At 36.7% G+C, this 18,346-nt stretch overlaps 1 protein-coding gene across 1 annotated transcript in view; it reads left to right on the top strand.

Moving 5' to 3' along the window:
• Window positions 1-18,346, top strand: part of TRPC7 (transient receptor potential cation channel subfamily C member 7) — a 460,933-nt gene that overhangs the window by 14,096 nt on the left and 428,491 nt on the right. The window contains exon 2 of the mRNA XM_016428186.2: window positions 12,294-13,071. Coding sequence (XP_016283672.2) covers window positions 12,294-13,071 — 778 coding nt within the window. The remainder of the gene's footprint in view (window positions 1-12,293; window positions 13,072-18,346) is intronic.

Here is an 18,346-nt window from a genome sequence, read left to right as displayed (position 1 = left end):
TAGATCCCTGCAGATTGTTCAGGGAAATTGCATTGCCACTAATGGAGAAGTTCATTGCCTTCAATTGTACCACAATGTATTAGTCTCTGTGTACAATGTTTTCCTGGTTCTGCTCCTTTCACTCTGCACCACTTCCTGGAGGTTGTTCCAGTCTCTGTGGAATTCCTCCATTTTATTATTCCTTTTAGCACAATAGCCATTACCAACATATACCACAATTTGTTCAGCCATTCCCCAATTGAGGGGCATCCCCTCGTTTTCCAAGTTTTGGCCACCACAAAGAGTACAGCTATGAATATTCTTGTACAAGTCTTTTTCCTTCTTATCTCTTTGGGGTACAAGCCCAGCAGTTCTTTGGCTGGATCAAAGGGCAGACAGTCTTTTATCGCCCTTTGGGCATAGTTCCAAATAGCCCTCAAGAATGGTTGGATCAATTCACAACTCCACCAGCAATGAATTAGTGTCCCTACTTTGCCACATCCCCTCCAGCATTCATTACTTTCCTTTGCTGTCATGTTAGCCAATCTCCTAGGTGTGAGGTGATACCTCAGAGTTGTTTTGATTTGCATCTCTCTGATTATAAGAGATTTAGAACACTTTTTCATGTGCTTATTAATAGTTTTGATTTCTTTGGCTGAGAACTGCCTGTTCATGCCCCTTGCCCATTTTCAATTGGAGAATGGCTTGATTTTTTTGTACAGTTGATTTAGCTCTTTGTAAATTTGAGTAATTAAACCTTTTTCAGAGGTTTTTATGAAGATTGTTTCCCAATTTGTTGCTACCCTTCTGATTTTAGTTACATTGGTTTTGTTTGTAGAAAAAAATTTTAATTTGATTTAGTCAAAATTATTTATTTTGCATTTTGGTGACTCTTTCGAAGTCTTGCTTGGTTTTAAAATCTTCCCCTTCCCAAAGGTCTGACATCTATACTATTCTGTGTTCACCTAATTTACTTATAGTTTCCTTCTTTATGTTCAAGTCATTCACCCATTCTGAATTTATCTTGGTGTAGGGTGTGAGGTGTTGATCAAAACCTAATATCTCCCACACTGTCTTCCAATTTTCCCAGAAGTTTTTTTTTATCAAATAATGGGTTTTTGTCCCAAAAGCTGGGATCTTTGGGTTTGTCATAAACTGTCTTGCTGAGATCATTTATGCCAAGTCTATACCACTGATCCTCCTTTCTGTCTCTTAGCCAGTACCAAATTGTTTTGATAACCACTGCTTTATAGTATAGTTTGAGATCTGGGACTGCAAGTCCTCCTTCCTTTGCATTTTTTTTCATGATTTCCCTGGATATCCTTGATCTTTTGTTCTTCCAAATGAACTTAGTTATGGTTTTTTCTAATTCAGTAAAAAAGTTTTTTGGTAGTTCAATGGGTATGGCACTAAAAAAGTAAATTAATTTGGGTAGGATTGTCATTTTTATTATGTTAGCTTGTCCCACCCATGAGCAATCGATGTTTTTCCAATTGTTTAGATCTAGTTTTAGCTGTGTGGAAAGTGTTTTGCAGTTGTGTTCATATAGTTCCTGTGTTTGTCTCGGCAGATAGATTCCTAAGTATTTTATATTGTCTAGGGTGATTTTAAATGGTATTTCACTTTCTAATTCTTGCTGCTGTTAGAGATATATAGAAATGCTGATAACTTATGCGTGTTTATTTTGTATCCTGCAACTTTGCTAAAGTTGTTGATTATTTTGAGTAACTTTTTGGTTGATTCTCTAGGATTCCTTAAGTAAACCATCATATCGTCTGCAAAGAGTGATAGCTTGGTCTCCTCATTGCCAATTTTAATACCTTCTATTTCTTTTTCTTCTCTAATTGCTACTGCTAATGTTTCTAGTACAATGTTAAATAATAGAGGTGATAATGGGCATCCTTGTTTGACTCCTGATCTTATTGGGAAGGCTTCTAGTTTATCTCCATTGCAGATGATGTTTGCTGATGGTTTTAGATATATACTGTTTATTATTTTTAGGAAAGGCCCTTCTATTCCTATACTTTCTAGTGTTTTCAATAGGAATGGGTTTTGTATTTTGTCAAAGGCTTTTTCTGCATCTATTAAGATAATCATGTGATTTTTGTCAGTTTGCTTGTTAATATGGTCAATTATGTGGATGGTTTTCCTAATATTGAACCATCCTTGCATTCCTGGTATGAATCCTGCCTGGGTATAGTGGATGACCCTTGTGATGACTTGCTGGAGTCTTTTTGCTAGTATCCTATTTAAGATTTTTGGGTCTATATTCATTAGGGAGATTGGTCTATAATTTTCTTTCTCTGTTTTTGACCTGCCTGGCTTTGGGATCAGTACCATGTTTGTGTCGTAGAATTAATTTGGTAGAACTCCTTCTTGGCCTATTCTGTCAAATAGTTTGTTTAATATTGGGATTAGTTGTTCTTTGAATGTTTGATAGAATTCATTTGTGAATCCATCTGGACCTGGGGATTTTTTCATAGGGAGTTCTTTGATGGCTTGTTCAATTTCTTTTTCTGAAATGGGGTTGTTCCCGAATATTGTATTCCATGCCTTTCTTTTTTTCAGTGTGGATGCAGCCAGATCCTGAGTTATCCTCACTGTGGTTCCTTCGTATCTGAATGACTTCTTGGCAGCTTGTAATGTAATCTTTTCTTGTAATTGTAATCTTTCTTTTGGTCTGATAGTTCTTGAATTTGGCTATAACATTCCTGGGTGTTGTCAGTTGGGGATTAAGTACAGGAGGTGATCTCTGCATTCTATCAATCTCCACTTTTCCCTCTTGTTCAAGGATTTTGGGGCAGTTTTCTTTAATAATTTCCTGTAATATAATGTCCAACCTTTTTCTTTTGTCATGGTCTTCTGATACGCCAATAATTCTTAAATTGTCTCTCCTTGAATGATTTTCTAAATCCTCTGTTTTGTGAATGAGATGCTTCATATTTTCCTCAATTTTTTCATTCTTTTGGTTTTGTTTTATAGTGTCCTGCTGCCTTGTGAGGTCACTTGATTCTAGTTGTTGTATTCTGGTTCTTAAAGACTGGATTTCATCTTTAGTTTTTTGGTCATCCTTTTCCTTTTGGTCTGATTTTCTTTGGAGGTCATCTTTCATCTTCTTCATCTCATCTTTCATCTGCTTTGCCTCATCTTTCATCTCCTTTGCCTCACTTTCCAGGTGGTTGATTTTGGCTTTCAAGACACTATTTTCTGTTTCCAGATGACTTATCTTAGTTTTTAAGTTCATTTCGAAGTTATCTTCAGCCTCTCTTAATTGTGTTTTGAATTGCATTTTGAGTTCTTCAAAAGCCTGTATCCAATTCGCTGGGATTTCTGATTTTTCCTTTGCTGATCCCTCCCCCTCTGTTTCATTCTCTCTTTTCTCATTAGCTATGCAGAAGCTGTCTATTGTAATTTCTTTCTTCTTTTTCTGTTGTTTGCTTGAGTTTACTCTTTGCTCCCCATATTTGGCTGTGCTCTTGCTCATCTCATTTTGTTTTGGTTTTGGGGCTGTCAGTCTCCCCTCTTGGAGCTTTGTCAGATCTCTTGGTACAGTCTCTAGGGGATGAATGTTAGCTTCCCTGTCCTCTGGAGGCTTTTGATTGGATTGAGTTCAACTGGGTTGGACTGTATATGGTATGAAGCTCTGAGGCTTTGAAGACTCCTGGAAGGCTAGGCCACCCAGGCTCTCTCTAGTTCTCTCCAGCTGCTTCTCCACTGTCCACAAGTGCCTTTGCCTGCATCCCTAAACTCTGAGGAGATCTGATGGGATTATGTTCAACTGGATTGGTCTGGATGTGCCCCGAGGCAACAGTGAGACTGGACCCCAATGGAGGGACCCAGCCATGGCCCTATCTCTCCCTGGCTTCCTCCCTGCTGTCCAAGCTGGATGCTCCAAGCCCGGCGCCCCGCTGCTCACAAGGTAGACCCTCCATACCAACATCTTTGCCCACTCAGAGGTTCCCCCTGCTGCTGGGGGCTCAGCCCTCTGGGTTGTGGGGGAGGGGTCCTGGGACCTTCCCTCTGCCTTCCCCTTAGCCCTGAGTATTCTCGGATTCCGGCTTTTGGGGGGCGTACCTTTTGATTTGAGTCCAGAAGGAGGGTTCCCCACTTCTGTCCTGTTGTTCAGCTTGAATTTCAGTGCCCTAGGATTATTCAGTCTGTATTGGTTAAGGAAGGGTCTTCCACGAGGTCTGAACTTTTGCTGCTTGCTAAGCTGCCATCTTGACTCCGGCCCTCTAGGAGTTTTAATATAAGAAATAAACAAATTAATTTGAATTTTAAAAATTGTTAGCTCATTGAGGGCAGGGTTGTTTCACATGGTGCCTGGCACATTGAATGAATAAATGTTTAGTGAATGAATTATTGAAATCTGAAGTTATGGCTTATCTTCAGTCCTACACTAAGCAAATGATGCTTTTGCAGGAAGAAAAAACCTATGGTCTATTTCCTTTCTTTAAACTTCATATTATGCTGAGCAGAATTGAAGTTTGACCCTAAATTGAAGAATGTATTTGCTACTCTTTCTCCTCAAAGAATTGTACAACTCCAAGTTTTACTTCTTATATTTTTCCTTTCAAGGTGTTTTTGAAAAATAAAAAAAAAAATGCTATGCAGAGTACTTAAGCAGTTTTCCCCAGAGTACAAAATAAGAATGAGAAAATGAGGCTCTGATCTTGAGGCTTCTACCACAATTTGAATTCACATTTCTGAAGCATTTCAAGATTTATGAAGGAATTTCCTCACAACCATAAGTGATAAATAATCCAATTTAATGATTTCTATTTTTTAAGCAAGGAAACTAAATTCAGAAAGGCAGCATGGCATAGTAAAAAGAATGCTAAAATTCAGCATTCCAATGGAGGAATGGTCCCTAAATTTGAAGGCCAGGCATGCCATTTATTATCAGATTGGCATGTGACCTTAAGCAAGTCACTTAACCTCTCTGAGCCTTAGTTTCTTGATCTTTAAAATGAGGAGGCTTACGTAGATGACCCTAAGTTTCTGATATCTGTATTGTATAGAATAACTAGGAACATTACCTCTAAGATTTGAGAAGAGATTTACATGAAAATAATGTCCTGTACCCTACCAGAAACATCTTATAAGCTCCTTTTTATCTCAGGAAAGTGAGTAATCTTAAAAACTCTTTTTAGTAGGGAAAATGTAAGATTTTTCTCTTTTTCTCTTATCCGAATGAGTAACCAACTATTCCTTGAAAACCAAAAGAAATTATCTTATTCATCATATTGGCTAACTTTTTTATGCATAGATTCCAAATCACATGAATGAAAGTTGCAGAACTTAGCAGAAAAATAAGAAAGAACAGAGTTTCAAGTTACAACAAGATCTGCAACTTGCACTATTGTTTGTTGAAGTCAAAATATAACTGAATCAAAAGTAAAAAATAATTAAAAATAAGAAGTCAAAATCACCAAAATTCTAATTGCAACTGGATGGGGACTTAGGGGATAAGGGTCAAAGACAGAATGCTTAGATTTTTATGATTACTTTTTCTATTTTGTCATCTTTCATTTTTAATTCATGAGATTGAAGTAAAGAAATCTAAATACATTTTTACTTGGATATATGGCTAATATTTCAAATATTTTAAAATCTATTTAAACCCTTAATCTAATCATTTGGTGTGGCAAACAAGAAAGAGAAAGGTGTATCTTCCAGGATCATGTAGCTATTATTTTATGACTATATTCTGCTGAGGCCAACATGTGTCAAGAGTATCATGTTGAATTCTGAGCACTATTTGTTGGAGAGCATTGAAATCTAAATAATGTCCTGAGAAAGTGAACATGATCACAAAGGAACATTTAGTTCATATCATGAGCATAAGTAGAGTGATTGTGAAGATTAAAGAAACAGGAGGTATTTATCCTGAAGAGAATAATTTTGATAAAGAAACATGGTAAAAGCCTTGGGAATTTTAGGGATTATAATGTATAAGGATGATTATACTTGTGCTTGACCCCAGAAGGAAGAATTAGGAGCAATCACCAGAATTTACAAAGAGGTAAATAGGTTTGAAGTAAGGAAATCTTTCTTAACAATTAGACCTGAACAAAAGATGAATGGGCTATGGGGAAAGATAGACTTCTTAGACATGTTGTAGAAGGGAATTTGGAAATGAGTTAGATTTGGACTAGATGAGCACTGAGAATCTTTTAACTTTGAAAATCTATATTTATATATATGTACATATATAAACATATATGTATATATGTATATGTGTGTATGTATTCCTCATATTTATTGGCTAGGTGAGAGATACTAACAAGAGTTAATATCTGGCTTTTGCTATTTAATAGAATGGGTTAATGTCAAAAAATTTAGAAAAAAAATACAAGTATTTATTAAGCATCAATTATGTGCAAGGCAATTTACAATTTAACATTTGCATTAACAACTTTATTAGCCAACTGCATTTATATTAATGGCTTTGTTAATTAAATGTCTTATCATTTGATCTTCCCAATAATCCTGGGAGGTAGGTGCTGCTTTTTTCCACAATTAACAAACACTGCTCTGTGGCACAGTGAATAGGTGAGCTTGGAATCAGAAAGGCTCATCTCAGACACTTGCTGAATGATCCTGGTCAAGTAATTTAACCCCATTTGCCTCAGTTTCTTCATCTGTTCAATGAAGTGGAGGAGGAAATGGTAAACCACTCCAGCATCTTAGCCAAGAAAACCTTAAAGGGGAACAAGAAATGCTGGATACAATTGAACTTAATAACAAATTTAACAGAGAAGAAAATTGAGAAAGACAGAGGTTAAAGAAGTTACCCAAGGTCACAGATACTAGATATGTGAAGTCAGATTTGAACCTTGGTCTTTCTTTTTTTCTTTTTAGTTTTTTTTTAAATTTATTTAATTAATTTATTTAGGATATTTTTCCATATTGACAAGATTCATGTTCTTTCCCTGCCCTCCCCCAAACCTCCTCCTGTAGCTGACATACAATTCTTCTGGGTTTTCATGTGCCATTGATCAAACCCTATTTCCACACCATTAATATTTGCACTAGGGTGATCATTTAGAGTCTATATACCCAATTATATGCTCATCGAACCTTGTGATCAACCATTTGTTTTTCTGCTCTGTTCCTATTCTCACAGTTCTTCTTCTGAATGTAGATAGCATTCTTTCTCATAAGTCCCTCAGAATGTTCTGGGTCATTGCATTGCCACTTATGGAGAAGTCCATTACATTCAATTGTACCACGGTGTACAATGGTTCTACTCTTTTCATTCTGCATCAATTCCTGGGGGATGTTCCCATTGTTGTAGTAAAAATATCACCTTTGAAGGTTGTTATAATATTAAAACCTTGGCCGCCAAGGAATTTACTTATGAAATTCCTAAAATGAAACACTCAAGTCAGAATGGAATTTATGGTGGTTTAATCACAATGGGAGTAAGAAAAGAGAGAGGGAGAGAAGTATAGAGGAGAAAAGGGAAAGGGGTTACTCAACCTATGGCCAAGCCAGGGAGAGATTAGGCCCAAAGGGCCAAGGTAGAGAAGGAATTGTCAGTCCTTGACTCACATGACCTATCTGAAGGAAAGCTATCTGTGGGCCTCCTCCTTCCTCAAGCTCCTAGCCTGTTGCCCTCTCACTCTCTCCCCAGGAAGTGAGCGAATTCCAGAGGCTGTTCCTTACCTCACTTCCTGTGCCTTACAAGTCCCAATGGTGGCTCTAGCTTGACCTAGGACCACCCAGAGGTCTGTTCTTTTTTGCACATGTCTGTTGAGGGCCATATTCTCAAATAATCAATTCTTGAGTTTTGCTGCAGCCCTTCCTAATCTCTACCTGAGTAGGGTGGAGACTGCAGTTTCCAAGACCTGACTCTGTTACTCCAAGTATCTTCATTGTCATTGATCAGGAAATAGCTAAATCCCATCCTCCAAAGAATGGTCTGAACAGGGTTGAGTAGTTTTGAAATTCACACCATTCACATGGAATTCTTCCAGTTCGTTATTCCTTTGAGCACAATAGTATTCTATCACCAATAGATACCATAATTTGTTCAGCCACTCCCCAATTGAAAGGCATCCCCTCATTTTCTAATTTTTTGCCTCCTCAAAGAGGGCAACTATGAACATTTTGTTACAAGTCTTTTTTCTTTATGATCTCTTTAGGGTACAAACCCAGCAGTGCTATGACTGAATCAAAGGGTAGGCAGTCTTTTAGTGCCCTTTGGGCATATGAACTTTGGTATTTCTGACTCCATATTCTAGGCTCTATCCTCTGGGTTACCAAGCTGCCTCAGAATGCAGGAGCTATAAAAGAATTTGTAAATTATATAGTAAAATCCCCATATCCTAAGCAGGAAAATTGAGGCTACGAAAAAAGGAAACAGACATTATGCAATAATTAGTAACAAAGCTATAATTTCATTCTGGTTTCTTGCTTCCTCATTCAGCACTATTTTTATTGAGACATGTTGTCTTTTCCTATTGATTTTTTTAAATTAATTTTTTGTCATCTTTTTTAATATCACCAAAAATTTCCTTAGCACCATTCCTCCTCCTTCAAATTTAACCAATAATACTTTGGGCATAATCATAACACAACTCTTTTCCCACAAGTCTTCTTCCTCCTATTTTCATACCTTTCTAACTTATTGATTCCTTTTTCTTTCTTCTAATTCCTTGACACTGAACCTATGACACGTATGTCAGCACTGATACATGTAGCCATTTTCAATGACACATAGTCATGTGCCAGCTCAGTGGGCCTAAACTCCAGGGGAGCAGCTGTGGTCATGCCCCAGCATGTCTGGGGTATTAGAGGGGTGCTGCTCCATCTGCTGGCCATGGGGGCAGGAGGAATGGGGGAGGGTGAGTGGCCAGCAGCACACATGGCCCCGTGGGGGCAGGGAGGAGGAGAACTCACCCTCAGGATCTCAAGGCACCCCTGGGACAACTGGCTGAGGAAGGGCAGGGCCAGGCCTGTGCTGGTAAACTGGGTGAGGCTCTGTCCCATGTGCAAAGGAGGAGTGCCTGGAACCAAATACCAGACACTTTTAACACCCTGAAAAATATAGCAATGGCTTTACTCACAATTTTTTCCTCTATATACTTTTGTGAGACCTTATTCTCAGCATTAAATAATATCAAAACCAACAAAAGAAACAGATTGACAGATAAAGTTAATAGAGCTTGCTTGGGATTGAAGTGTACAAAATACCAACATTCAATTAAAGATTTAGCCAATGAAATTCAGCTACAAAGATGTCACTAATAGACAGGTTATTTAAAGAATTCCCCTTCCCCCTCATTTATCTTAGTTCACAGCACCCCACATAAGTTAAATAATATCAAGACCAACAAAAGAAACCGACTGACAGATGAACCAAGAAGTCACTAAGTAGGTAAGTTAAATAATTAGCTTTTGGTTTATTAAATACAGGTATATATTACAATTATATATTTTTGTTTTTTAAACTACAAATATCACAAAATTATGGTTTTTTTCTCAAAATGACACACCACCTAAGTTATGCTCAGTTTTTTGGTGAATTTTGACACACCAAGCTCAAAAAGTTGCCCATCACTGTTCTAATTCTTTCCTTTTTTCTCTCAGTTAAGTAGTCAATTCCTTTTCAACTTGTTTTACTTGTTAATTTCTTAGTTCTTTTTCTAAAAACATTTCTTCCTCTAAATCTTTTCATTTTTTTCTGTTTTTGTCTATTGTAGATGTTTATTCCTTTATTCGTGGCTCTTTAAATTATTTAGTCCTTCTTTAGTCTCTGTATTCTTCATAGAATTAAAACTTTTAGAGGACTTATTTTGGGTTCCTTCCTTTCTACAAACTATATTATTATCTTGTAGATCTTGTCCCCATTCCCCTTTTTCAATTATGTTTCACTTTTGGAAATATCAATTCCTGAAGTGGATAGAAAGGCTAGAAGTATTGTATACTATTTCCTTGTCATTCACATGATAATTTCCCCCTATTTGTCATAAAATGTCCTCTCTGGGCTCATGCCCATCATCTTCTGGTCTTCTATTAGTTTTCCACATGATCCCCAATTCTTCTTCAAAAACCAGGGTGCTAATTATGGAGGCACAGAAGTCTCTTTGAGTTAGTGGTCTCTCTAAGCACCAAACCCTGAAGATTATCCCTAGGGTAAGGTCATAATTCCCTATGATAAAACATTCCTTCCTTACATGGGAACATTCTTCAAAAGGGTGTCTTTCCCACTACAGAAATAATATTGTCCTCTTATTTTTCCCCTATTTCAATTCCTTCCTTATTCACTTTACCTTTTCACCTGTGGGTGCTCTTCTTCCTGAGAGATATTAGTTTCCTTTTATTTCTAAACTTTGTTTTAGTTAGTTCCTTTCCACTTACATTCTGTTGTTCAGTTTCACAAAAAAAAATATTCATTCATCTGTTTGTCAGGCATTGTGAGTTTTAATGTGTGGTATTTCAGGCCTGTTCATCCTTCTATTTTATTTCCAATTTGATTCCATTTCTTTGTGTGCTTTTCTAAAAAAATTGCTTGATAAGCTCTTTGTGATTATATGGTATTGGTGATGGTGCTATACACTGAATAGCAATTAGCTGTCTTTATCTAGTTTGTTTTATATTTTGGGGGTAGGTGGGTGTTTTTTTTTTCATTACGTATTCTTTTAGTCGGTTGCTATATATGTGTACTTTTTCTCAATTTCTATTGTTTAAGTGTTTCCAAAGCAAAAAAATGTAATCTATTCAGGTCTGTTTTGTTTTCTTGTAGGAATGTTCCAAACAATTTGTTATTGGATGTTCATGTACTTTTTCATTGATTACTAGACTCAGATTTGCAGGATATGTCACCATGGAGAATGAGCATCATGAGCTCCTTTGCTTTCTGAAATACATTCCATTCCCTACTGTGTTTTTTTGCTGGGTGCAGAAGTCTTCTTATTCAAATTTTCTTTCCTTTTATATTTGAAGGTTTTTCTTCTGGACACTTGCAGAATATGTTGTTTGTTACTACAACTGTTAAATTTAACTATTAGATTTCTTAGAGTTTTTAGTATAGTTTTATTGTTTTGCTTTGCTTTGTTTTGTTTCTCTGGAGATTATCTCTAGAGTCTTTCAGTTGGCACTTTATTGCACTCAAAAGTTTTGTATATTTCATGCATTGTATTTTGCTCTGTGGTATCCAGAACTCTTTTCTTCAGAGCTAGTGGACCATACACAAATGGACCCATATACATTGACCTAGTTTCCTCTGTTACTTCATTATCTGGTTAGCACAGAAAATGCCACTCTGACATCCTAGGCAAAATAAATTTCTGACTTTTGTCTTTCCACAGTGCGGGAAAGGTGTAGTCAGTGTTCAATTCTTTTGAAAATCCTTGGATGTACTTTTGTGTTTTGCCAATATGGTGGCTAGAGGAAGAGAAGTGCTGAGCATACACATAAGGGATTTAGTTTTTTCTGTTGACCAGGTGGTTACTTCCCTTGGGTTTTTGGTGTCTTAGAAAATGGAAACAACTGAAATTGGTTTATATCTTCAGTACAATACTTATTTTAGAGGAGTTTAGCACTTAGTTCATAACACAGTACAGGCACATAGTAGAAAGTAATTCATTGATTGAAGTCTGAGAGGTTTTGACTGAGAATGTGTCTAGTCTTCAGTCTCATTGGTCATATTATCCAGAAGTCTTACTATGGTCTTTTAGAGTAGTTTTAAAAACTGTGAAAATTAGAGAAATCAAGGGCCAGTAATTAAGAAAGAGGAAATCATTGGGTTTTGTTCTCTTCTTTTGAGGGAGGCTTCCCTCTGGATCCTCTTTAAGTGATAGTAATGTGTTTTATTTCTTATAAAGCAGTATTTAATTTGTATTCAAATCCATCATGAGGTTGTTTCTATATTTACAGGTTGTAAAGATTTCAAAAATATTTTCTGCTCTTCAGATAGAGAAATATCTAATCCAAATATGCTATGAGAAATGTATTGGTTACATATCCTGGGAATGAGTGCAAAGAAACAGAGCTGGATTCTTTGAGGACTCATCCACTAAGCAAGGGAAATAGTAGAAAGGAGGGGGGGATGACCTAGCTGTTATGTCCTATAGACATCTTTTCATTTCCTTACTACTCTCAAACAAACTCTAATTTTAGCTGTTATGAAAGGGATAATGAGAAATTTTTCCCAAAGAGAAATATTTGATCACATCTCTTACCAATGGAATAGGAGATAATTTAGGACATTTCTCCCATAATGAAATGCACAATGCAGCCTAGTTGCAAACTATAAGAATTCCATGATACCCTAAAATGATTGACTTCTTTTCATTTTAATATAGGTTGGAAAACAGCAATTTTAAAAGCATGCACCGTAGGCACACAACCCTTCGGGAGAAAGGAAGGAGGCAGGCTATCCGAGGTCCAGCCTACATGTTTAATGAGAAAGGGACCAGTCTGACCATGGAGGAAGAACGTTTCTTGGACTCTGCTGAGTATGGTAACATCCCAGTAGTCAGGAAGATGCTTGAGGAGTCCAAAACACTAAACTTCAACTGTGTTGATTACATGGGACAAAATGCCCTGCAGCTAGCAGTGGGAAATGAGCACCTAGAAGTTACAGAATTACTGCTGAAAAAGGAAAACTTGGCCAGAGTTGGTGATGCACTCTTATTGGCCATCAGCAAAGGCTATGTGAGGATTGTTGAAGCAATACTGAACCATCCAGCCTTTTCCCAGGGGCAACGACTGACTCTCAGTCCCCTGGAACAAGAGCTACGGGATGATGACTTTTATGCCTATGATGAGGATGGAACCCGCTTCTCTCATGACATCACCCCCATCATCCTGGCTGCCCACTGCCAGGAGTATGAAATTGTACACATCCTTCTTCTCAAAGGGGCCCGTATAGAAAGGCCTCATGACTATTTCTGCAAGTGCAATGAATGTGCTGAAAAACAAAGAAAAGACTCCTTCAGCCATTCAAGGTCCAGAATGAATGCATATAAAGGATTAGCTAGTGCTGCCTACTTGTCTCTGTCCAGTGAAGATCCTGTCCTCACTGCCTTAGAACTAAGCAATGAGTTAGCCAGACTGGCCAACATTGAGACTGAATTTAAGGTAATTCTACAAAACTCTTTCACTTCCATCAAATTCTCTGAAAGTTCTTTTCCAGGTACATACCTATAGGGCAGACACTCAGTTGAGTATGCACTGTGGTTTAACAGCCAAGAATGTTAAATAATTTCTTTTTACTTGCCTGAAAAGTATACTGAAGAGTAAGAAAGGCTCAGAAGCAGAAGCAATCACACTTAACAAGTTCAAAAACATTTCTGTATCAAATGTTAAAGAGGCAGTTTGAAAGAAAGGTAAAGGACTATGAAGATCTGACTTCAAGTCCTGGTTCTGATATCCAATATCTACTTGACCAGAAGCAAATCATTTAACTTCCTAACTTGTGGCCTTCTAGACCACACATTATAGATAAGTTGCATCAGTGATGGGAGTTTCTATATAAGAATTCTCCTACAAAATCTTACATCCAAAACAAGTAAACTACAACAAGAGATCATGTGTCAAAACTAACACACATAAAGGCTGTACACAAAGATCTGTGACTTTGGCAACATGGAATATATACTACGCAGATAGCAGCCACTGATTCTTAAACAGATAATTCTAAGCTGTTGCCAGAGACACATCAAAAAGAAATCACTTTTCTGAAGTCCCATAGCTAGTAACTGTCAGAAGCAAGTCTGGTGCTTCTGGATTCAGTTATCCTTCTATGAAGTCCAGAACACTCTCCATGATGTCATACTGACTCCTGAAGGTTTTATAGCCCAAATAGTTGTTGTTGTATGCTTATGTTCTCATTCAGTATTAGGGATAGCTAAGTAAAATAGATCTCAATTAAAATGTTTCTTTATTGTAGTTATTCAGATGGACCAGGGTCAGATCCTCTCATCTGAAATGAATCTGTGTATAGAAGAAGCTTGATAAAACAGGTTTGTCAGACTTCCCAAGGTATCATAGGATGATCCCAAAGCATTTTTTAACGTAGTAATTCCCATTTAAAAAAATGGAAAAAAGAGAGAGAAAAAGAAGTTTACATTGGGGGCATGTGCATATCATATTTTCTGTTCATAGAGAACTTTAGAAAGCCTTTTTATATGACTGAAATTTGTAGAATATATTCCATCTCTGGTTGTTTCTGGTGTATTCTCCTGAGATAAGGCCAATATTTCTGGGTTTATGAGCTCAACATAATCATGGAAACTGCAATTGGATTTAGATTTCCTGATTTATTAGTCAACAGATATTTTGTGAGTCATTTCCCATGCATATAACCTTGTTTGTGGTTCCAGAGAGAATTCCTGAATACATTATGCAAAACTTCCAGTACCTTTGTAAAGATAAACTTGATCAATAAATATTTATTACCAGTGGAAGTTACTAAAAGTGGTAAAGGTATAGCACTTGAAGTTTTGCAAAGCTAACCCCGTGAGATAAGTTTTATTATTTTCCCCATTTTATGTCTGAGGAAACTGAGGCAAATATAGGTTAAGTAACTTTCCCAGGGGTCACACAGCTGAATGAGTCTGGATTTGAATTTAGATCATTCTTACTCCATATTTAGTGTTCTATATGCCATAACCTCTATATAACTTTTGTATTCACATATATATATATATATATAATAGATAAAACATAATTTGGGAGTTATTGGGGAAGAGCTCTTGCAAATTAATATGTGGTAATGCATGAAATGAGTGCTACCAAACAAAAAAGGACTGAAAGTTAATAAAAAGGGATAGATTGGAATTGTCAGGAAAGTTAGAATTGAGATGCTGCAAGAAGGCTGTAAGAGTGTTTTTATATAGGTAGCAGGCAAGGAGAGAGAACTCTGGTGAGACAGAATTAGCAAGTTGGGAAAGATTATTCTTTGAGGGAGAACAGTGTACAGCAAGCACCAGTATGTTTGAGGGTGATGGACCATTCCCACTCAATGGGAAGCAGAACTCTAAACTCACATCTAAACTAAATTATTCCTTATACAGCCTAACACTAAGTCTTAACATAGTAGATCTTAATAAATGCTTGGTCATCTGAATTGAATAATGTCAACTTGTTCATCTATTTCTATCCTAGAAAATACTTTTTACCTAAAATATCTATATAATTTAAAGAGAAATATGTTCTTTGGGCTGACTTCTCTGGGTAAGTGTCACAATTATACCTTTCAGTGTTTTTAGTTAACTGAGACAAACAACACAAAACCTACAACTGGGAACACATGTGAAACATTAATCTCCTTTACTGAAATTCTGAAATTTCTATGCCTAAGAAATCTTAGATCTAGAGTGGGAAATTACTGGTCAGCCCTTTAGAGAGAAAAGAATATAGTTACGTAGAGCAAAGGATGATTGAAAGCCATGAGTAACTGAAATAATGCTAACCAGTGAAAGACATCTTTCATCATTGTAGTCATTAGTTTAGAATAAGAACAAGTGCAAAAATCAATCCACAGATGGAAGATTGTATTCACTCCAGCTAGTATCCTGAGGATGATAATCAAGATAATGAACAATCTTGATTTCATGACAAGAATAAGTTGCTGTAACTAGAGATGCTTAATCTAGAAAATACAAGTAGGATAAGATTCTGTTATCTTCAATTATTTGAAGGATTTTATGCAAAAGATGGGTTAGACATACTCTGCTTGAGACACAATGATTAGAAGTAGGATGAAGGCAAATTTAGACTTAATTTAAAGAAAAAAGTTGCTAACAATAGAACTTTCCTAGAATAGAATAGGTTGCCTGAAGAGGTGGGAGATTTTTCTTCATTGGAGGTCCTTAAGCAAAAACTAAAAGACCACTTTTCAGATAAACTGTAAAAAAAAATATTTTAAAACTCTTACCTTCCATCTTAGAATCAATACTGTGTATTGGTTCCAAGGCAGAAGATTGGTAAAGGCTAGGCAATGGGGATTAAGTGACCTACTTGGGGTCACACAGCTGGGAAGTGTCTGAGGCCAGATTTGAACCTAGGACTGGAGTGTCCCTAGACCTGACTCTCAAACCACTGAGAAACCCAGCTGCCCCAGTAAAGAAAATTAATATTTAGGTATGATTTGTTCTAAATGACCTCTGAACTTCTCTCCACATATGAAATTCTGTAATTTTGTGATTCTGACTATATCAACTTTGTGACAAGGAAATCACTTTAAAAGACTGATATATATTAATTTAGGTCGCCAAGGAATTCAGCTATGTAATTCCTAAATGAAAACTCAAATCAGCAGTCAACCTTTTATGGAGTTTTTAATTACAAACAAGAGGAAGAAAGGTATTAGAGAGAGAGAGAGAGAGAGAGAGAAGGGAATAGGGCTTAAATACCCCCTCTGTTTAGGCTGGGCCAAAAGGCCCAAGCCCTTAGATAGCTGAAGCAAAGAAAAGAGATCAGTCCCTATCACTCATGTGACCAAAATGGAGAAACAGTCTCAGAGCCTCCACCTCCAGCCTCCTTCAGAGCAAGCCTTCTCAGAGCACAACCTCTCAGAGCAAAACCTCTCCCATCTCCTCTGTCCTCAGATCCCGCTATCTTTAAGGAAACCATCTAAATTCCCTCCCCTCAGTTCTCACATCTACCAATCACTGTCCATGTCTCCCCTGTGCCAATGGTGGCTCTAGCTTAACCCAGGACCACCCAGAGGTCTTTCCCCCTTTGCACATGTCTGTTGAAGGTCATATTCTCAAATAATTAAATTTTGATCTATGCTGCAGCCCTTCCTAAATCCTGTTAGACTGAGTAGGGTGGAGATTGGAAGTTCCAAGACCTGGTTCTGTCATTCCAAGTATCTCTATTGTATCAATTCTAAAATCAATCATGACTCAAAGAACTTCCTGTTCTACGCTTAAGCATAGGTCAAAGCCCTTTCCATTGTTTGGCAAAAGGTTTCTGTCCTAAAGCAGTCCCAAGTAGGGAGGAGAAGGAACCTCCCATGCCAAGGGGGTTCACATTCCAATAGAGTTCCCACTATCAGTAGGAAATTCCCTCCAAGCATGAAACCTTCCAATGGTGAAATTTCCAACATTCACAAGTCTAAGAAATTTTAAGGTTTACAACTTTATCAATTTGATATAAAATCTCCAGCAGTTTTTTTTATTTGAAATTAGGTCTTTCAGATTACCAACAGAGACTTATGATGAATAGTCATATATTCCTTAAGGAATTTATAACATATTCAGGTATCAATACATGCATAGATAGTCTTGACAATATAAATCTTTCCTTTTTTATTGGAAAGAAAAGAGAACACCTTAATGGGAGAGAGGTCAAGCTATAATGAAACAATGGAGAGTGAGGAAATATGTTCAGAAATGTATTCAATGAGTACATTCAGCAAAAAAAAAAATAGAACTATTTCTATGTATATTACAAAGTTTAGCATGTGTCATTAACTACTTAAGAAGCTTTCAATATGAATATGCATTGTAAATGCAAATTATATAATTTAGCAAGCATTTATTAAGAAGCTATCATTGTCAAAATCATCTTCCATTATTTTTAAATTGAAAGATTCAGTATGGGAAAGACTGCTCTTCAAAGCTAAGCTAAGTAGCATCATCCATGAAAGCTTTTATGAAGACTACAGTATATGAGTTTCTTTGGAGTTATTGACAAAACAAAGTCTAATAATTGACATGCAGTACAGCCACTGTAAGAGTCCCTAGTAAATTTTATTTAGATGCTTGGTAGTGATCTTTTTCTGTTTCTTGACATGCCTGAAAATTGTTCAACAGTTGCAATGTTTTTTTTTCACTATATCTTGTTGCTTTTTGTATTTTAAATTAATGCTTCTGTCTGCCAAAAAAAAAATACTTAAGAATATGCCAGTCACCAAATGGTTACTTCTAAATGTTCACCTATTGATACAAGAGATTTTCTCCTCTATGGATTGTGATTTTTTGTAACTGTGGATTGAAAAAATGTTTACTCTGACTGGAAACTAATGAGTGTGCTTCAGGAATATAGGTTGTAGCTATACCATCCAGCAATAATGTGCTTGAAATGAAATATCAAGGAGGACCAATCTGGGAACATTTCTCCAGATGAGTTTTCCAGGTTTCCTGAATCTTTTTTATTGTTTTTTTTAATATATTTTATTTGATCATTTCCAAGCACTATTCGTTAAAGACATAGATCATTTTCTTTTCCTCCCCCCCACCCCCCAGCCCCCATAGCCGATGCGTAAGTCCACTGGGCATTAGATGTTTTCTTGATTTGAACCCATTGCTTTGTTGATAGTATTTGCATTAGAGTGTTCATTTAAAGACTATCCTCTGTCATGTCCCCTCAACCTCTGTATTCAGGCAGTTGCTTTTTCTCGGTG

This window comes from Monodelphis domestica, chromosome 1, assembly GCF_027887165.1.
Source record: "Monodelphis domestica isolate mMonDom1 chromosome 1, mMonDom1.pri, whole genome shotgun sequence".
Lineage (NCBI taxonomy): Eukaryota > Metazoa > Chordata > Mammalia > Didelphimorphia > Didelphidae > Monodelphis > Monodelphis domestica.
Note: the sequence above shows the minus strand (reverse complement) of the source record. Positions and strands in the feature narration are given on the sequence as shown.